Source organism: Siphateles boraxobius, unplaced genomic scaffold (genome assembly GCF_051911475.1).
Source record: "Siphateles boraxobius isolate OS27281-9 unplaced genomic scaffold, OSU_SipBor_1 86, whole genome shotgun sequence".
NCBI lineage: Eukaryota > Metazoa > Chordata > Actinopteri > Cypriniformes > Leuciscidae > Siphateles > Siphateles boraxobius.
In genome coordinates, this window is record NW_027509215.1 from 10,040,001 (window position 1) to 10,062,301 (window position 22,301).

The 22,301-nt window shown below is 49.1% G+C and overlaps 1 protein-coding gene across 3 annotated transcripts in view; it reads right to left on the reverse strand.

The window, feature by feature from the left end:
- The window catches only part of LOC143731290 (uncharacterized), a 190,299-nt gene that overhangs the window by 18,622 nt on the left and 149,376 nt on the right, over positions 1 to 22,301 (reverse strand). For all 3 annotated transcript variants that reach the window (XM_077222093.1, XM_077222094.1, XM_077222095.1), the window contains exons 6-7: positions 20,961 to 21,055; positions 8,826 to 9,435 (exon numbers count right to left, since the gene is read on the reverse strand). In XM_077222093.1, the coding sequence (XP_077078208.1) occupies positions 8,826 to 9,435; positions 20,961 to 21,055 (705 nt within the window). The remainder of the gene's footprint in view (positions 1 to 8,825; positions 9,436 to 20,960; positions 21,056 to 22,301) is intronic.

Consider the following 22,301-nt stretch of genomic DNA (forward strand, 5'->3'; position numbering starts at 1 on the left):
ATAAAATACAATGAAAATGCACCGATAACAGGCAATAAACAGGCAGTAAAAGGCAATAAACAGAGAGTATATGTTTACCTAGTTTAAAAATTAACTGCAGCAACACAGTGGAACACAATACACAAAAAATAGTGCAACATCACCTTTTTGATTAATCAAATAGTGTGAACTAACAAAAAAATCACTGACAGGTCAAGTGCATGTATGTACTCTTAAACAGAGTGAATGAAATTCAGTGGTGGGAGAGAGAGAGAGAGAGAGAGAGAGAGAGAGAGAGAGAGAGAGAGAGAGAGAGAGAGAGAGAGAGAGAGAGAGAGAGAGATAGACGAGAGAGGGAGAGAGAGAGAGATAACTTTTTACTCATAAAGTAATGAATGACAATGAAAAGAAGACACTAATGCATACTCTAAACAGAAACAGATGCATATGTACCCTACATTAAGAAGATGGTGTGTCACTAATGAGATGGGTGTGTCTGTCTCTCACTACATAGTTTGTCCAGTCTTGGCGTGATGGATGATAAGCAGACTCTAAGATCATTCTCCACATGGAGACGAGCTCTGTACTTCGTCTTCATTGCAGTCAAAGTTGAGAAAGATGACTCACATAAGTAAGTGATAGGGAATAGGAGCAATATCTGCATGGTCTGTGCTGTTAGTTCAGGATACTCACGTGAGAGGGAGGGCCAAAAGTCTGCATGGCTCACCTGCTGGAATCGGGCCTTCAAAGTCTGATTCCAAGCCCACCAACTCCTCCTCTGCATTACTAGTGAGGCTACATGTTGCTGCTGGAGCAAACGGATCTCACACCCAGTCCCAAGCATCCGTGTTTACATCCGTGAAGTAGGAGTGCAGTGAGGTGGGAGGTGGCTACCTCTCTCATTACAGCAACTGACATGTTGTTTGTGTTGAGATAATCACTTGAGATAAAAGTTGAGGGAACATGTCGGTCACTCCATCTCCAAGTCTTCTTCTCCATAGCTCAGCTTTCCTCATGAATCCGGTGATTTTGTCGCTAGCGTCAAGGATGGATGCATAGCGTCCTTGAATGGAGAGGTTGAGGCTATTGAGAATGTTGAATACATCCACCAGATAGGCCAATTTGGCAACATACTCGGGGTCGGAAAAAAACTCAGCGATGTCGGGCTTTTCCGTTCTCAGAAACTCTGACATCTCGCTGCGTAGCTCGAACACCCGCTGAAGCACCTTCTCACGGGAGAACCACCTCACTACAGAATGGTAAAGAAGTGTGTCATGGCCTGCATCCATCTCCCGACAAAGTTGCCCAAACAAATGTGACTGCAATGCCCTTGACTTAACAAAATTAACTGCTATCACAGCTGTGCTCAACACAAAGTGCAGGTCTGGTTCCATACCTTTGGAGGCGAGCGCTTGTCGGTGCAGCATACAATGGACAGATTTCACTCTGGGGTTTACTGCCTTTATCCGAGCGAAAAGACCACTCTTTCTGCCCGTCATTGCTGCTGCTCCATCAGTACAAACGGCCACACATTTACCCCAACTCAGCTCATGAAACTCAATAAACTCATTTAGGATCTTGAAAATCTCCTCGTCCGTTGTCCTGCCAGGGACCTCTTTGCAGAAAAAGAAGTCCTCCAGAATAGATCCATCTCACGGATAGCGGACGAGAACGATTAGCTGTCCTGCACTAGCCACATCAGTAGACTCATCCAGCTGAAGGGAAAATTCACAGCAACGAAGTCTCCCCACAAGTTGTGATAAGATGTCATCGGCCAGGTCACCGATCCTCCGGCTCACGGTGTCATCGGAGAGGGGTATGCTTTTTAATTTATTTGCTGCCTCTGTCCCGAGCATTATCTCGCACATATCGACTGCTGCTGGGAGGATCAGCTCTTCTGCGATTGTACGAGGCTTCTTGCATTTTACTATTCGCTGGGCTACTAAAAAAGAAGCTTTCTCAGATGTTGTGGCCAAATTAGTCAGTTTTGTTCCCTGGTGATGATACCCTTCGCTTTTCCGGACGCAGAATTCCCTCGGTTTATCCATATACTCCGGGTGCTTGGTTACGAGGCGCCGCTTTAGTTTAGCCGCTTAGTTTAGTTTCATCGCTTCATTTGCTAACACCTGAAGACACATAACGCACATCTGCTTCCCACCGCTGTTCTAAATAAATCGATAGACAATATTATTTTCATCGTACTTTCTCACTTTGCTTGTTTGTTTGGGATTATCAGTACTTAACCTTTTGAAATATTTATCCATTGTGGATTCTTCTCAGTAGTATAGCATAGTAACGATAGGCTACTTCGTTTTCAGACTCTGAGAGTTTTTTGACAGATTGATGTAATGTAACAACAGTGTTTCTATCGGCCCAAAGTTAAAGCGGGGGGAGTGCTGAACACAATGCGCCTGTTTAATTGGCTTTCATTTTCATTTATTCATTCATTAGCTGTGAGACGTGAAGTTAAAGCCTGAGGGAAATGTTTTGGTAGATTGACGTAATGTAAAAGCCGAATGTTCATTGGTCTAACGTTACACACAGTTTCTCCGAGTATGTTTATATTTTATAGCAAACTTTCCACGGACCCCCAGGCAGTACGCCACGGACCACTAGGGGTTCGCGGACCCCACTTTGAGAACCACTTGGCTAGAGATCATTTTATTGCATATGTGGGAAATGGGGAGGCCTGTATTCGCTTACGTAGCCTTAAACCTATTACTCTAGAACAGAGTTCTTCAATCCTGCTCCTGGAGGGCCACTGTCCTGCAGAGTTTAGTTCCAACCCTAATCAAACACACCTGAATCAGCTCATCAAGCTCTTCAGGATCGCTTGAATATACAAAGGCAGGTGTGCTGAAGCAGGTTGGAACTAAACTCTGCAGGACAGTGGCCCTCCAGGAGCAGGATTGAAGACCTCTGCTCTAGAAGAAGCAATTAATATTGCAAGTGAATTCGAACTTATTCAGGGGTTTGAACAATGTACGATTACACCTGATGCTGGAGTGCGTGGTTTACACATTTCTGCGCCAGAAAGTAAGGTAGATGCGCTGACGGAGGTGGTGGATTCGTAATGAAGTTCAGACATTGCAAAAATCTGTACAACAACTTTGTGAGGCAGTTCCCACATTAGTAAGAAATCGCATTGTTGAACCGTCAACTATAAGTGGGGTTTGGAAAAGGCAGGTGCAACCTTTAGGAGGCGGTTGTTGGGAATGTGGATGTAATCGGCATATTAGAAGAGACTGCCCGTATGTGTAGGGAAACGGGAGGGGGCAGGCATTATAGGCCGAATGCCTGCCCCCATAAAAGATCGTTTTTTTCAGTTGGCCTCATCGGTCCAAGGCAATTCTGGGATTTACCTTGTTGCTAAATTACGTGGCTGTGATGTCAAACTTTTAGTTGATACAGGCGCCCAAGTTTCAATAATACCGAAACAGAGGTGGCTTAATATAACGAATGGCGGGGCTCACCTTGAGCATCATGAGGGCGTGGTTAGAGTGGCCAATGGGGGAAGGCTAATGATTTTGGGTCACTGGCAAACAGTATGCCAATTTCATTCCCTAACGGTCATCACAGTTTCTTGTGGCAGATTTGGAGCCTCAGGAACTTCTGCTTGGCTCTGACTTTTTGCTAAAATATGCCACTATTATTTATCTCAATCAAAAGAGCTGTCGGTTGATGGGAAAACAGATTCCCCTCTTGTTTGGCAATAATAATGGTATGCAGCCCTGTGATGTGATTGTGCACGTTGACACTTCTGTTCCACCTCGTAGTGAAGTTTTGATTGCAGGGGCGGTGGAAGGGGCGTCTGATAGTTTACAGGGCATGTTAGAACCATCTTCATCCCTTTATAACCATTGCAACCTTTTGGTGGCAAGGGTAGTGTGTAGGGTTGAGCAGGGTGTTCTGCCCATTCGGTTAATTAATGTCACTGACGACACTCATATTTTAAAGCGTGGGATGAAAGTGGGTAAGTTATTTTTTGATGTTGTGGTAGAGGGAGGGGACGTGGCTATGGGTAATAGGCTTACATTTTCTGTGGATACGCTAATAGATCGGCTAAATTTACATGAAAAGGGCTTTGTGGAGGCTGAAACGCGCGCGGTATGTGAGTTATTATGCAAGAATTTGTCAGTTTTTGGTGTAAATGATGCAGATTTGGGGGCGGACGCAATTAATTGAGTTACAGAAGAGGAATTGGTGTGGGTGAAAAATAGGGTGCCTAAGCGGGGACTGTGCCCTAAGTTACAAAGGCATTTTGTGGGGCCGTTTGTTGTCATTGGGCGGGTTATGGATGTTTTGTATCGAAAAGCCCCAAAAGAAAACGGGCTTGAGCGAGTTGTGCATTTTAATTATCTTAAGCCATATGTTTTTAATTTATTTGCAGGAAGGCCGGAATTGCAGTGTGTTGGTGGGGATCGGATGTCGGTTGTGGTTGGGGAAAGTACGCTGCATCCTGACCCTGCACTATTGGCTGATTCTGCACTGCATCCTGACCCAGCACTACTTTCTGACTCTGATCTGCCTCCTGATCCAGTGCTGGATGTTGCGATGCCTTCTGTTGCCACCCGGTTGCCTGCCCCTACAGGGGATGGGGCTTCAGCCCTTCCTGGTGACAGCTCTTGTGTGGCTGTACTTATTGAATCTGTAGCCTGTGAGTCGTGGTCTGGGACAAATAACGGATTTGCTGAAGGACGGTTGTCGCGGGCTAGGAGGGTACCGGCCCGGTTGTTGGATTATGATTTATCTGCTTGACTCGAGGACGAGTCCCTTTCGCCTGGGAGGGGGGAAGTGTGATGAATAGAAGGAAATGATTGGAATGTAGGTGGGATTAATGTACACGCCCCCTTTAACATGAATTAATGGGTGTTGCATAATTAAATTAACGTGTACAGCTGATGTGGGAGGGGTTGATGATTATTTAAGGATGTTTTGAGTACTGTTCGAGAGAGCTTCGGGGGAGCTCTTACTTGTGGGGAAACGCCAGACGGCCGCTTGGGATAATTAGTGTCTCCGCCGGTGAAGATAGACAGTCAGTGGGGGGTAAATGTGACAGATAGTCAGGGACACGATTCTGGGCTGGGAGAGCTCTTGATCGAGGTAATTGGTAATTGTAGGCAACGGAGAGACTGGAGAGACTCTGTCTGCCGAGTGACGCAACTGATAAAGGTTCCTGGGTACCCTCCTTACTGGACGCGAGCCAGTCTGCCCGTAGACCAATAGACTGATAACAGAGAGTTCCTGTGTATCCTCTTCGCCGGATGTGAGCTCATCTGCCTGTGGACCCATATACTGAAAAAGGGGGGTAACGTGTCTTAGGAGATGGTGTAATGTTTTAGCAATTAATAAATAATTGTGTTTCCATGGATGACGATGGATGACAGTGAGTTGTTAAGACGCTATAGATCGTGCAGGGAACATGTTTGTGACTGATCTTATTAGAGATGCGCTAACATCACCGACGCAGCGCAGGAATGCCATAACGCCAGAAATGAAAGTAATCACTACATTACGATATTTGGCAACTGGGAAAATGCAACAATGCAGCAGTGATGATTTGGGTCTGTCACAACCTTCTGTAAGCAGAGTGATCACACAAACAATTACAGCACTTTCAGAACCTCTTATTGTGTCACAGTTCATTTCGTTTCCACTGGACATTCCCACCTTGCAGGCTCAAAAAACTGCATTTGTCAATATAGCAGGCTTCCCTGGTGTTGTCGGAGTAATAGATGGAACCCACATCAGAATTTTCGCACCGTCGGAAGAAGAGGACGTTTATGTTAATAGAAAGAGATACCACAGCATAAACGTTCAAGTTGTTTTCAGTGCAGATTATAAGATTTTAGACATTGTTGCAAAATGGAGAACTGTTTGAAGGACGTCGTATTCCAGCAAATTGCCACTTGTTAGGGGACAGTGGTTATCCTTGTTAACCATGGCTCCTCACACCTTACCCCCGTCCTGAGCAGGGGTCACAGCTAAATTACAACAGGTAACAGTGACAACATACAATTAATGTGTGTGGACTTCAAATTTAAACAACAACAAATGTGTTGCAGTAGCTTAGTATTTGTTGGCTACACTACTTCCCATAAATAACCTACCATTATATTTTGAAAATATCAACTGAATTCTGTTCATTTTCATTAACTCACAGAGGTCACAAGAAAACACGAGCCGTAGTTGAGCGTGGTATTGGTCAACTAAAGAGGCGCGTTCACATTTTACATGGAGAGGTGCGACTGGCACCAGGAAAGGTCTGCAAAGTGATAACAGCCTGTGCAGTGCTTCATAACATCTGTAAAGCTAGACAAATTGCAGACCCTCCCACGGACAACTGGGCTGATGAAGAGGATGATGAAGAATACCCTCCACAAGGGAGAGATCTGTCCCAAAGTGGGAATCCTTACAGAGCCCAGTTTACTAATTTGCATTTCATGTAAGTAACAGTGAATGTAATATAAAAATCGTGCATAAACAGCACCTTAGCCAACATTTTCATTAGAAAGATTTTATGAATACACACAAAAAATATTATTTGTTATAGGTTTTATTTTTGAGTAGCTACATTTTTAGTTTGTAGTACTCCTCCTGTAGACGGAGTACTATTTTCTGCTGCTTTAGGACATCCATCTCCATCTCCACTTTTTTCTCTATTAGGGATGGTGTTGGAGCAGCTGCGGGTGCAGCAGAAGGCAGGGAATGAGGCGCTTCGGGCTGAGGGTCGTACATCTGCCATGTCGACGGTCCCCATTCCTCAGCTGAAGGCTCAGTGCCACTGAGAGCAGAAAACATATAATCTCTGTTATTTTAAATAAAAATTTAGGCCAATTATTATTATTTTTTTCAGTTCAAAGAATGCCAGATATAAATATGTGAAATGGCCTTGGCTATGTTAAATAAAAATGTGTCTTTATATTGTGTTACTTGGCTGTTGGTTTATTAAAATTACAATTTTTGTAGTTCTACCAGCTGAATCATTGAGCTGTCTATGCCCTCCTTCAAACCGGTAATACTGGTTTCAGAGTGATCAAAGATGTTGAACACGATTTGGGCTACCTCGGACAGCTGTTTAGCAGGTGGCCCCCCCCCCCCCCCCCCTAGAAAACAATACAATGGACCACATGTACAGTATACTTATAATTGTTTGAGATAAGTTTGCCAGCGGTTTAAACTAAAAAAAGTGTTATATCACTTACCTGTGCGTGATGACTCCCGCTTGTGTGCTGCAATTTCCTCTCTGGCTTTTGATTGCAACACGTACCAACGTTTCTCGCAGTCTTCACTGGTGCGCACAAGCAGGGGGAATGAACCGTTAATAGTTTGTGCTATACGCTCCCACGTCTGCTTCTTGCCCCGTGCTGTGACACCCAGCCCGAATTTTCCTTTAAGGATGGCCTTGTGTTCTTCCACTAACTGGGCTAACAGTAAACACTGTTTCCTCTGTCCAGTTGGGCTTTCTCGTCCTTCTTGGTTTTGATTCCATGTTTGTTACATTAAAACCAACTTCATAGACATGCCAGCAATCAATGTAATTGGAAAGAGTGGAACAATTTTTATCATTCTAAGCCAATCAAATAACTTAGGACATTAACAGCATGGTAAATAATAAAAAAAAAGGATTTATCTACACATATATAGTTTGTGTGTGTGAGAGAATGGTCAAATAGGAAAGAATACGCATTTAATTTCAAAGTGAAGGCTTAGAATAGACCCTATACCTAAAATAACTCTTTTTCCCCACTTCTTGGACAACCAACCAATCAGAGTCTTCAAAAGATTGTGTCACACATAGCAACGGGGTCAGCCCCGCCTCCTCACTAAGATGACATTTTTTGTCTTTTCCTTACTCAAGAGTTGCTCTCAGATCAGACCCAAATCACTCTTAAGCTAAGACTCCTACGTAAAAGTTTTTAAGCTAAATTAAGAGTTTTCTAAAAGGATTCTTAGATTCTTTAGGAATACGGGCCCTGATGTTTAAGATCAAGACATGATGTTTGCAGTTTTCTTAGAGCCCGACCGATTTTTAGGGGTCGATGCCGATACCAATGACTAAATCGGCAGTGGCTCAGTGGTTCTTGTAGGTTGTCTCCAAACTGGAAGGTCGGTGGTTCTATCCCCGGTTCCACCTGACCAAGTGTCGTGGTGTCCTTGAGCAAGACACCTAACCCTGGCTGCTCCCGACGAACTGGATGGCGTCTTGCATGGCTGACACCGCCGTTGGTGTATGAATGGGTGAATGTGAGGCAATATGTAAAGCGCTTTGGTGGCCATGGGTCTGTTAAAGCGCTATATAAATGCAGTCCATTTACATATTAGTCTATGAAGAGACCTCATTACTGAAGTGAAAGGGTTGGCTGGTGTCACTACAATGACTTGGGTCGCCAGTAGTAAACAATGGAGCGCGCTCTGCTGGACAAACTACGTAGTTACACAATTTACAAGCATTTTATCTGCGTTATATGTTCTGTGAAAAAAAAGTTCATATCGACGGCATGCTATGCGGATAACGATATATCTGCCACATGCTCATATCGGCAGACCGATATATCGGTTGGGCGCTAACTTATTTATTTTTGTTTCATTTTCTCTGAATTAGCTAAATTGATTTCTGTTATTTAAAGCACACCCTATGAAGAACATGATAATTTAAGAAATGAAAGTGCTTATTTCCTTCAGTAACAGATTGCATGAGCCGCTTTGAACACATCTATTGGGAATGCCTCTACAAATAGCGGTTAATGACAAGAAGTTTCTGGCTATTATTGCTGTGACTGTTACATTTTCATGATTTACTTAATATACTCAGTGTATCTGCATTATAAAGTATATGGACTCACTCATCTGTGATCTGATGTTTTCTCTCCTTTTTTGCATCCTCTTCATTTGTTCTTCTGCTCTCTCTTCCTCTGATTTTCTTCTTTCTTTCACCTCCTGTAAAATCTTTCTGTCTATTTCAAAATGGCAGCCGTTGTTTTGTGCCACTGTCTCCTCAATCTTCTCCAGCAGCTCCTTGATCTGAGTGTCGTCACTCCTGTTGTGATTGTTGAGAACATGAAACCTGTTCCCACATTTGTCCAGCAGCCGCTGGAGATTCTGCCCTTCACTCTCGATGTGCTGCTCTATAGATGTGTCTAACAGAGAGTCTCCACCAGTGAACAGCACTATAGTGTGACTCCAGACTCTCTCACTGAGAAGATCCAGATGCTCCTGCAATGCTTTTCTCTCAGTGTCTTTAAATGCGCAGTCCACGCGTATGATCAGTAGTACAGCGTGTGGTCCTGGAGGACACAGAGACACACTGAGCAAAATCTCCTGTTTCAGTAATTCAGGACTCTCCTCCACATTGAAATTCCTCCACCATCCTGGAGCTTCAATGACAGTGATGTGTCTGTCTGCTACTTCTCCATGTCTCTTCACACACTGAGCAGATTTCTTCAAGTCAAACTCCTCTTGTCATGACTCAATGGATAACAGGAAGCAATAGCAGGTAAATAACTCTTTATTAAGGGAATGAGGAAGTGCAAACAGAAAGACACGGGCGTGGAACTGGTGACCCAGGGACGTCGATGGTCAGCGAGGTGAATCCCAAGTGGTGCAGTGAAGACAGACGAAGAACAATCCACAAACGGTGATAATCCACAACCGATGATAATCCACAATCAAGACGAACTTCACAGGAACACACGACGAGAGACTCAGGAACACAAGACTGGAACATCGAACATCCAACGAACGATCTGACAATGGAGATGAGAAAACTGTGAGCATATATAGTGAAATGAGATAGGCTGCAGCTGGTGATGATATGATGATCAGCTGGAGCGAGTCAAGGAATGACACTCAATCACGCCCACAACACACGTGCTTTCATGCAACAACAACAACACGAGACGAGAAGGAAGCAATGAATTAGTATACCGTGACAGTACCCCTTCTCCTAAGGACGCCTCCTGGCGTTCTCAGACTCCCTTACCTGTCGATTGTAATCATCGATCAGAGAGTGATCCAGAATGTCTCTAGCAGGTACCCAACTTCTCTCCTCCGGACCGTAACCTTCCCAGTCCACCAAGTACTGAAATCCACGTCCCCTCCGCCTTGAATCCAGAATACGATTAACCGAATAGGTGGTGTCCCCATTTACGAGACGCGGCGGGGGGGGAACCGGGACTGGCGGATTAATGTGAGCATGAAACACGGGTTTAATTTTGGAAACGTGAAAAACGGGATGTATTCTCCTGTACGCTGGAGGTAAACTAAGGCGGACTGCCACCGGACTAATGATCTTGGTGACAGAGAACGGGCCAATAAATTTGGGAGCAAGCTTATTAGAGACGGAACGGAGAGGAATGTTCTTAGTAGAAAGCCACACTTTTTGACCGACGACGTATATGGGAGGCTTTGACCGGTGGCGATCGGCCTTAGCCTTGGTGCGCGCCCCCACTTGGAGTAAAGTCTTGCGGGCTCTAGTCCAAGTGCGGTGACACCTCTGGATTAAAGCGTGGGCGGAGGGAACCGCGACCTCGGATTCCAGACTGGGAAAGATAGGTGGCTGGTAACCTAAACTACATTCAAACGGAGATAGGCCCGTAGCCGACACTGGTAACGTGTTGTGGGCGTACTCCACCATGGAAAGTTGTTGGCTCCATGAGGAAGGATTCTTGGAGACTAAACATCGCAACACCCTTTCCAGATCTTGGTTGGCTCTCTCGGTTTGTCCATTGCTCTGGGGATGAAACCCTGAGGATAAACTAACCGTCGCTCCCAGTAATTTACAAAATTCTTGCCAAAATTTGGACACAAACTGGGGTCCTCTGTCAGAGACCACGTCCATCGGGAGGCCATGTAAACGAAAGACGTGGTCAATGACTGTCAACGCTGTCTCCTTAGCTGAGGGTAATTTGGGTAAGGGAATAAAATGAGCTGCCTTCGAGAACCGGTCCACCACGGTCAAAACGACTGTGTTACCCTGGGAGGGTGGGAGGGCGGTAATGAAATCGAGAGCGATATGGGACCAGGGTCTCGAAGGGACTGGCAGCGGTTGAAGGAGCCCATCTGGGGGTCGATTGGAAGTTTTACCAGTGGCACAAACCGAGCAAGCCAAAACAAAACTGTGAATGTCACGAGCCATAAGTGGCCACCAGAATCGTTGCTTGACTAGAAATTTAGTACGATAAACTCCTGGATGACAAGCCACGTTGGAGCAATGACCCCACTGAATGACGTCAGACCTTAATCCCTCCGGCACGAATAAGCAATTCGGTGGGCACCCGGGCGGAGGCGTTACCCCTTCTAAGGCCGTCTTGACCTTCGATTCGACCTCCCATACGAGTGTGGAGACAAATAGACTCTCCGGTAAAATGCACTCGGGAGTAGACGGGCGTTCGGAAGGATCAAAAATGCGAGATAAAGAGTCGGGTTTGATGTTTTTGGACCCCGGGCGGTACGAGAGAGAAAAATCAAAACGACCGAAAAAAAGTGCCCACCGAGCCTGCCTGGAGTTCAATCTTTTGGCAGTTCTGATGTACTCTAAATTCTTATGATCAGTCCAGACTATAAAGGGTACCCCCGAGCCCTCTAACCAATGACGCCATTCCTCCAAGGCTAACTTGACTGCCAACAACTCCCTGTTACCAATGTCGTAATTGCGTTCGGCTGAGGACAAGCGATGAGAAAAAAACGCGCAAGGATGCATCCTGTCGTCTGTGGGAGAACGCTGGGACAGGACTGCTCCTACCCCCACCTCTGACGCATCGACCTCCACCACGAACTGCCGTGAATAATCAGGGGCAACGAGGATGGGAGCTGAAACAAAGCGGCTCTTGAGTTTGGCAAATACAGCCTCGGCTGTATCTGACCACCTGAACGGAGTACTGGGGGAGGTCAAGGCAGTCAGAGGCGCGGCTAGTTGGCTGAAATTACGAATAAAACGTCGATAGAAATTGGCGAACCCCAGAAACCTCTGTAGGGCCTTACGGGAATCTGGACTTGGCCATTCTACCACAGCCTTAACCTTCTCAGGGTCCACACGCATTCCCTCAGACGAGATGATGTATCCTAGGAAAGGAACAGACTGTGCATGAAAATCGCATTTCTCCGCCTTGACAAAAAGCCCATTCTCTAACAACCTCTGAAGCACTCGTCGGACGTGTTGCACATGTTCCTGGAGAGACGAGGAAAATATCAATATGTCATCCAGGTAAACATATATGAACTGGTCAATCATGTCTCGCAACACGTCATTGACCAGTGCCTGGAAGACTGCTGGGGAGTTGGACAGCCCGAAAGGCATGACCAAATATTCAAAGTGCCCCCTGGGGGTGTTAAAAGCAGTCTTCCACTCATCCCCCTCCCTGATGCGAACCAAATGATAAGCGTTACGCAAGTCCAATTTCGTGAAGATGGACGCTCCCTGCAACCTCTCGAAAGCTGAAGACATCAACGGCAAAGGATAAGTATTCTTTACCGTGATGTTATTCAACCCCCGGTAATCAATACAAGGTCGCAGAGACCCGTCCTTCTTCCCCACGAAAAAGAACCCCGCCCCCGCTGGAGAAGAGGAAGGGCGGATGAGCTTGGTTGCCAGAGAATCAGAAATATATTTCTCCATAGCCTCCCTTTCAGGAACAGAAAGTGAGTATAACTTGCCTTTAGGCGGAGACTTACCTGGCATTAAATCTATGGCACAGTCATAGGGACGATGAGGAGGAAGAGAAGCAGCACGAGACTTACTGAACACTTCCTTCAGATCATGGTACTCCTCGGGCACGTTAGACAAATCCCCTACTTCCTCCTGAAACACACAAACAGGCACAGACGGACAAGCAGACACGAGACAAGACTTATGACATTCCTTGCTCCACTCCAGTATAGCTTTATGTTGCCAGTCCACACGGGGGTTGTGACGGGTGAGCCAGGGATGTCCAAGAACGTCCTGGTTGCGTATGCAACCCACCGTTCCCTGAAGGAGGGAACGGAGGACGTAGTCGACGCGACTGAAATGGGATCACGCTAGGGAGCCTATCGTCTTCGAGTATTATTGAACGAGCCAATACACATTGGCGTGCGAGATTTGCATCTCACACTCCGCCCCGCAGCGCGGGTATAAATACGGAAGTGGATGCACGCACCATTTGCTTTTCGCTGAGGAGCCGAGCGTAACTCGGAGTCAGCGGTGGTCCAGCGGTAGTGGCAAGGGGACTACGTCCTCCGTTCCCTCCTTCAGGGAACGGTGGGTTGCATACGCAACCAGGACGTTCCCTTTCAGTCGATAACGTCGGACGTAGTCGACGCGACTGAAATGGGATCAACCATTGAACACGCCACTAACGCTGCCACCTTCCAGTGCCTAGACAAAAGCCTTCTGATCCTCCCGACGTTCTAGCGGAAAAGGACAGGGCTTAGGCCAGGAAGTCGCTGCTGTTCCACAAGACCCACTCAGTTAGACTTGGTAACACTGGGAAAGCGTGCCCAACATTGGAAAGGAAGGGACGCTGCGGAGCCCAACCAACCCGAAAGGGGGGGGGAAATACACATATGAACTGGGCGGAGAGCCGGGCAGTATAACATATGGAATGTCACTGGGGTGGCTCCAGCCTAGAGAGGGGGGAGACACACCAATTTACAGTGACGGCAGGACTCTGCCAAGGGAAAGACACGGGCTCACCTTGGGGAGCCGTATCGTGGAAGAATACACATATGGGGTCGCCGTAGGGACCGCAACATATGGACCCAGCCTAACACAGGTTCCACACTGCATACGAGTGGTAGGCCTAACACCCGACGTTCCGCCACGTCCGACGTTGGGGGGGGTACGGAGGAGCTCAACAGGTTCCGGACAAGGGAATTCCACCGGAGCGAAATGGCGCACGTATCCGGTCCGTAAGAGGGGAATGGCGCAGCAAGCCGACACTGAACCGGGGCTCACGGTGTTACTGGCTTCTATGAGAAGAGAGCACACGGGAAGCAACCGGCTCGACATGTAGGCTATAGAATCTAGCAAACGTATTAGGTGTCGCCCAGCCCGCAGCTCTACAGACATCTGTCAGCGAGGCACCCTGCGCCAACGCCCAAGAAGCGGCAACACTCCTTGTGGAGTGAGCTCGCAGTCCGGGGGGACAGGGACTCATCCCTGTTCACCTTGGGACTCATACGCCAAGATGATGGCATCCACTATCCAGTGGGCCAACCTCTGCTTGGAGACAGCCTTTCCCTTCCGCTGTCCTCCATAACAGACGAAGAGCTGCTCTGAGGTCCTAAAGCTTTGCGTTCTGTCCACGTACAAGCGCAGGGCGCGAACGGGGCAGAGAAAAGCCAGGGCTGGGTCTGCCTCCTCCGGGGGCAGCGCTTGCAGGTTCACCACCTGGTCCCGAAAGGGGGTGGTAGGAACCTTGGGCACATATCCAGGCCGGGGTCTCAGGATAACGTGAGAGTTAGCCGGCCCGAATTCCAGGCACGATTCGCTGACCGAAAATGCGTGCAGGTCCCCTACCCTCTTGATGGAGGCCAAAGCAAGTAGGAGAACTGTCTTTTGGGACAGAATTTTTAACTCTGCTACCTGCAAAGGCTCGAAGGGCGGTCTCTGCAGTGCGGTTAGCACCAGAGATAAGTCCCAAGAGGGTATAGAGGGGGGGCGAGGCGGATTCAACCTCCTCGCTCCCCTCAGGAACCTGACGATCAAGTCATGCTTCCCCAGGGATTTCCCGTCTACTGCATCGTGATGTGCGGCAATAGCGGCGACATACACTTTGAGGGTGGAGGGGGACAGCCGACGCTCCAAAGCCTCTTGCAGGAAAGAAAGCACGGAAATGACCGAACACCTTCGGGGGTCTTCTCCTTGAGAAGCACACCACTCAACGAACAGTTTCCACTTCAGGGAGTAAGCAAGCCTCGTAGAGGGGGCTCTCGCTGACGTGATGGTATCTACGACTGCCTGTGGTAGACTACCTAAAACCTCCGCGTCCCGTCCAGGGACCACACATGGAGTCTCCAATAGTCTGGACGCGGGTGCCATATGGTGCCCCGTCCCTGAGAGAGTAGGTCCTCTCTCAGAGGAATAGGCCAGGGAGGAGCTGTCGAGAGGAGAAAAAGTTCGGGGAACCAGGTTCGGTTGGGCCAATATGGGGCAACTAGCAAAACCTGCTCCTCTTCCTCCCTGACTTTGCACAGTAGTTGTGCAATAAGGCTCACTGGGGGAAACGCATACTTGCGGAGGCCCCGGGGCCAGCTGTGAGCCAGTGCATCCGTTTCGAGGGAATAAAACAACTGGCAATGGGACGAGTCCGGAGAGGCAAACAGATCTGTCTGTGCGGCCCCGAAGTGGTCCCATATTAGCTGGACCGCCTGGGGATGGAGCCGCCATTCTCCCGAGGCCACAATCTGTCGTGAGAGCTCGTCGGCGGCACGATTGAGCAGGCCAGGGATGTGAACGGCACGAAGCGACCTCAGATGCTTCTGACCCCATAGGAGGAGGTGGCGGGCGAGTTGTGACATGCGGCGGGAACGTAGACCACCTTGGTGGTTGATGTACGCAACGGCCGCAGTGCTGTCCGTCCGGACCAGTACGTGCCTGCCGAGCAGCGTCGTCCTGAGGCGTCTCAAAGCAAGGAGTACTGCTAACAACTCGAGGCAGTTGATGTGCCAATGCAGGTGGGACCCCGTCCAGGTGCCAGCTACTGCACGCCCGTTGTACGTGGCCCCCCAGCCAGTGTTGGAGGCGTCTGTGAAGACCACAGCATGCCTGGACACTTGTTCTAGGGACACACCGGCCCGGAGAAACGAAAGGTCCGACCACGGGCTGAAGGTTTGGAGGCAGGCCGCGGTGATTCTCACAGGGAGCGTGCCTCTCCGCCACGCCCACCTCGGGACTCGGTCGCGAAGCCAGTGCTGGAGTGGTCTCATATGAAGCAGGCCGAGCGGCGTAACTGCGGCTGCGGCTGCCATATGCCCCAGGAGCCTCTGAAACTGTTTCAGAAAAACCACTGTTCTGCTCTTGATAAAATTCAGGCAGTTCAGCACCGACCGGGCGCGATCCTCTGTGAGGCGCGCCGTGTGTTGGACCGAGTCCAGCTCCAAACCGAGAAAAGAGATCCTCTGCACAGGGGCGAGTTTGCTCTTCTCCCAGTTGACCTGAAGACCCAGCTGGCTGATGTGCTGGAGCAGCAAATCCCTGTGTTCGCATAACAGCTCCCGAGACTGCGCTAGTATCAGCCAGTCGTCGAGATAGTTGAGAACGCGAACGCCCTGCTCTCTCATGGGAGCGAGGGCTGCCTCCGTAACTTTCGTAAAGACACGGGGTGACAGGGCCAGCCCGAAGGGTAAGACTTTGTACTGATACGCCTGACCCTCGAACGCGAAACGCAGGAATGGCCTGTGTCGCGGCAGGATGGAGACATGAAAGTACGCGTCCTTCAGGTCGATCGCTGCAAACCAATCCTGGGGACGGACACATTGGAAGATGCGTTTCTGCGTCAGCATTCTGAACGGGAGCTTGTGAAGGGCCCGATTCAGGACTCGCAGGTCCAGGATTGGTCGTAACCCACCCCCTTTCTTGGGTATAATGAAGTACGGGCTGTAAAAGCCGGCCTTCATATCGGCTACCGACACCGGCTCTATCGCGTCCTTCGCCAGCAGGACCCCGATCTCCGCGCGCATGACAGGAGCAGATTCGCTCGACACTGAAGTGTGGCGAATGCCACTGTACCTGGGCGGACTCCGGCGGAACTGAATCGTGTAGCCGAGCCTGATGGTACGGAGGAGCCAGCCGGACGGGTTGGAGAGCACTTTCCAGGCCTCGACGAACCGAACCAGGGGGACCAAGGGTAACACAGGCATACCCGGGGTGGGGCAGCGCGGTGGAGGGCAGGGACCCGGCTCGGAAGGCCCGTGGGCGGCCCGAAGCGGGGTCTGAGTGAGCCGTGCTGCACTTACCTGTCTCCACGGGGCAACAGAGGACGGAAGAGAAGGCGGATGACCGGGTCCTCGACCGCCTCGTGTTGCGGGCTGGCGAACAAGAGGGGGCTGGGGGGAGCAAGGCTGTTCCACAGGGTCGCAAGCCGCCAGCCTCGCCCTCTTGGGACCCAGGGACGGAGAAATTCGCTCTTCTGACAATTGGGGTACCACTGGACTCCGGAGAACCAATGGTGGAACGGTAACCATCTGAAGAGCTAGTCCCCCCATCCCTGGGTGGCCTGTCTCAGGAACGTTTCTGACACTCGCCCCCTGGCTGGGCGGTGACTGAGACAGACCGGGCGGCCTGCCTGCTGCTGGTTCTACGCTGGGGCCTGGGTGAAGGCTGTTGCGGAGACCCCGCGGAACCGGAGGCAGCGGCAGGGGGGCGCCCTCGGCGACGAACGGGCGGAGGGACTATCTCCGGCGGCAGGGTGGAGGCAACAGCGGGCCGCCGGGATAGGGTGTGTCGGGGAGCCTCCGTCCGAACCTGGGTGGCAGAGAACTGTTGGGCGCAGCTCTCCGCCACGTCGCCGAACAACCCAACCTGGGAAATTGGGGAGTCCAGGAACCGAACCTTGTCCGCATCCGCCATCTCAACCAGGCTGAGCCAACGATGGCGTTCCTGGACCACCAAAGTGGACATCGCTAGACCGACCGCACACGCCGCGACACCCGTACCCCGGAAGGCGAGGTCAGTGGCGGTGCGGAGCTCACTCACGAGCGCCCGGTCCAAACTACCCTCGTGCATGTCCATGAGTGCTTTGGCCTGGTAGACCTGCAACAACGCCAAGGCATGCAAAGAGGAAGCGGCTTGCCCGCAAGCTCTGTAAGCTCTGACCGCCAATCCTGACGCGAACTCACAGGCCCGCGAGGGGAAACAAGGATCCCCCACCCAGGATGCAGCGGCCGTTGGACATAAAAGAGTCGCAACAGACCGCTCCACTGGAGGGACAGCCTCATGACCCTTCACCGCTCCTCCGACAAGGGTAGTGAGGGAGGAAGAACTACTCAAGTCGTTTTCAGCAGTAAAAGGTGCCGTCCACGACCAAGTAAGCTCTTCATGCACTTCGGGAAAGAAGGGCACTGGGGCGGCGGGCTGAGAACCAGCACGGCCCGCCCCGAGATACCAATCATCCAACCGAGACTGAACAGGACACGGTGGAGGGTTCCACTCGAGCCCGACAGCCTCGGCGGCCCGTTTCAGCATAGCTGATAATTCTGGATCCGGCTCGGGCAACATTGAACTCCCGGAGGGAGACAACGCAGCCGAGTCGTCATCTCCAGACATCAGCTCACCCTCCGATGCTGCAATCGACATCCTGTCCCCCAGGGGAGCCCCGAGTGGAACCGCTGGCCCACCCATTACAGATGGACCAGCAGATAACACCGGAGGCTCCAATGGTAGCAGTGGAAGGGAGGGGTGAGGAGCCCACAGGGAATGGTTACCGGGCGGGACATCCAACACTACCCTCCGGTCACCCATCCCATGCAGCACCCGGGGGTGGGGCATGGCAATGGGGACTCGCTCTCCGCGGACGAAGGCGAGTCTCGCCCTCAACACTGCGACAGTCATGTTCCCACAGTGAAAACATGAGCTGTCCACAAAAGCTGCCTCAGCGTGCTGTAAGCCCAAACACGTGATACAACAATTGTGACCATCAGAGAGAGACAGGGAACGACCGCACCCAGAAACGCACGGGCGGAATGACATCTTGAAAAAGACGCAAACGCACCCGTGTTGCTCTTTTAGGAAGTGAAAACCTCTCACCAGTGCCGGAGCACACAGGGGAATGACCGCGGCAACACTGACACAGGAATGGTGCACCCTGTGCCAGTGAAGCACTCACTTTCTCGCCCTCAACCGACCGTCAGACAAACAAACACAAACAGAAATTTGGTTGCTGTGAAAACAGCAGTTGAGAGCTTGAAGCTCGCGATCACCGCTGCACTCGCGCTGTAACCACCGACACCAGGAGAGACTTCCCAAAGAAGCGCCGACACACTCGCTCGTTGTACAACAACACTCTTCAGATCCAGACATGAAGCTCGGCTCCGAAGCGAAAGGCAAATGGTGCGTGCATCCACTTCCGTATTTATACCCGCGCTGCGGGGCGGAGTGTGAGATGCAAATCTCGCACGCCAATGTGTATTGGCTCGTTCAATAATACTCGAAGACGATAGGCTCCCTAGCGTGATCCCATTTCAGTCGCGTCGACTACGTCCGACGTTATCGACTGAAAGGGAACAATGGGTGCCAGGGGTGAATCCAGAATGTAAAAACAAATTGTCTCGGAGTGATTGCCTGAAGTGATGAGGGTGATGTCTTCCGTGGTAAATGAAATGGTGGGGAGTTCTTGACCGTTAAGTGCATGAACTGAAATCCTTTGTGTGAGTGGTCTGAGGGGAATCTGAAATTTGTGTGCGAAAGTGCTGTCCATAAAGTTACCTTCAGCCCCGGAATCCAAAAGTGCTCGACCGTCGTGCTGGTGAGCTGACCATCTCAGTCTTACCGGAAGGAGAGTAGATGTGGATGAGGTCTTCTGGGCGGAGATCCCACCCGATAGTAGCCTCATGCTTACTATCGGGCTTGGCCTTTTACCGGGCAGTTGTAAGCGTAGTGTCCCGAGCCTCCACAGTATAGGCAAAGGCCCTGGGATCTCCGCCTCTCCTTCTCCTCCCGGGAAAGCCGAGCTCGACCCACCTGCATGGGTTCGTGATCGAAGACTGGGCTGACCGCGTCCCTGCCGCTGGACCGTTGTACCTCGACTCCTCCTGTAGGACGGGTGGACAAAGCTCTACTCCCGACCCTTGCCAGCCGCGCGTCCACCCGTAGAGCCAGGTCGATGAGGCCATTGAGAGTCGTTGGGAGGTCCAGGGCGTAGATCTCCCTCTGGACGCGGTCAGCCAACCCATGCAGGAACATGTCCCACTGCGCCTCCTCGTTCCACTGACATTCGGCCGCCAGGGTTCGGAACTCGATCGAAAAATCCGAGACCGACCTCTCACCTTGACGGAGGTCGGCCAGCACCCTAGCGGCCTCTCTCCCCGCGACGGCACGATCGAATACCCGTTTCATCTCCGCGGAGAGTGTCAGGAACGAGGCACAGCAGGGATCTTGATTCTCCCACACCGCCGTCCCCCAAAGCGCTGCTTTGCCGGTTAGTAAAGTCAACACAAACGCCACTTTAGTTTGCTCATTTTGAAATGTTCTGGGCTGTAGAGCAAAATGCATGGCACATCTGGTCAGGAATGCTCTACAGTATGCAGACTCACCCGCGTAGCTCTCTGGAACCGGTAGGCGTGGTTCGGCGTGCGTCGGATTCTCCGGTGGAATGAGGGGAACGGCTGGTGTGGGTGGCGCAGCGGGAACTCGAAGAAGTAGAATCTGCTGGGTCAGCTCGGAAACCTGCGTCACCAAAGCTTGTACCGCACGGCCCGTGTCATTCAAATTCCTCTCCTGCGAGTCCATTCTTCTCATACTGTGATGAACAAAGTCCTCCAAACTGGTCGATGAAGTACCCGCTGCTTCCATGGTTTGGTCAGATCGTTCTGTCATGACTCAATGGATAACAGGAAGCAATAGCAGGTAAATAACTCTTTATTAAGGGAATGAGGAAGTGCAAACAGAAAGACACGGGCGTGGAACTGGTGACCCAGGGACGTCGATGGTCAGCGAGGTGAATCCCAAGTGGTGCAGTGAAGACAGACGAAGAACAATCCACAAACGGTGATAATCCACAACCGATGATAATCCACAATCAAGACGAACTTCACAGGAACACACGACGAGAGACTCAGGAACACAAGACTGGAACATCGAACATCCAACGAACGATCTGACAATGGAGATGAGAAAACTGTGAGCATATATAGTGAAATGAGATAGGCTGCAGCTGGTGATGATATGATGATCAGCTGGAGCGAGTCAAGGAATGACACTCAATCACGCCCACAACACACGTGCTTTCATGCAACAACAACAACACGAGACGAGAAGGAAGCAATGAATTAGTATACCGTGACACCTCTCTGCCCAGGATGGTGTTTCCAGCTGAACTCTTACCAGCATATCTATATCCCATCAACACAATCCTGAGCTCTGAGAGATGTTGGGCATCACCTGCAACAAATACAGAACAAAACACATGGCTTTCATGTAGTGTGTACTTTCTGAACAATTATCAAGAAAGCTGCACTAAAAATATGCTAATCATAATAATACAAATGCCTCGTGAATAGAGTTATGTTAATCATCATCCATGGACCATGGTTAACTAAATTATAAAGAAGGAGAAAAAAACACAGATTGGCCTACATAAAACTCAGAGCTAATTGCCATTTGTTGCAAAAATAACATGTTTTCAGTAATTATATATCCTTTAAAAATATGCAAATGTTGTTTGTCTTTGTTAGTTATGTTACTTAATTTTGTAATTCAAACTAATTAAAGTTCAAATGTTAAATAAAATGTTGACACACTTGTGGTTGTGCATTGTTAATTCGGAAGTCTGAGCAAGATTCAAATATATATTTAAAAAAAAATTATAATTAGGCCTATACATATTTTTACAACTACAATTTTTTTCTATACATAGTACTGTTCTTCATAAACAATCCTCACATATAACTGTCAAGAATGCAATAATAGAGTTAAATATGAGTTCTTAAATATGTATTAATGACAAATGAGCTGGTAATAAATAAGGTAATGTTTTCCTGTTCATTAAAAGTGAACAGGAAAATGGGAAGAACTTAAATATGCTTGGACTTTGTCCTTTGTCCATATGCATTGCCAATGCCCGAATAGAAAGAATAGAAACACCACAATAAAATATTCATGATTTTTTATATCTAAAATAAACAAGTATCTAAATAACTTTGTCACTTACTACAAACTGTATGCTGAAAATTCTAAATACTAAACATATTAAAAAAACCATACCGTCATTTGTTTTGATTATTACTGGATCGTGCACCACTAATTATAAATGACAAGTCATGACCAAGACCCTGTAACTAAGGCATTTCTTGCATAATGAAAAGTGATTCTTATTTTATTTAACTCTGAATTTTAGGGTAATATAGAGTCTCAGGAGAGTTTTAGATTACTTCTCAAACCAATCCATTGCAAGTCAATATATTTCTGATTGACTTAACTACACCTAATCGTCATCAATACTGAGAGCTTTCTCCAAAGTATATGGGCTGGATATTTACAAAACCACTCGGTTCCAATGAATAAAAAAGAAACGGAAATTTTAAAATAAGGTGTTGAGTATAAGTAAATTTTAACAAGCATATTTTGGGTTTTCACGTTTTTTAGGGGATATTCCACAGGCATATATTCCAAACAGTATATTCTGTCC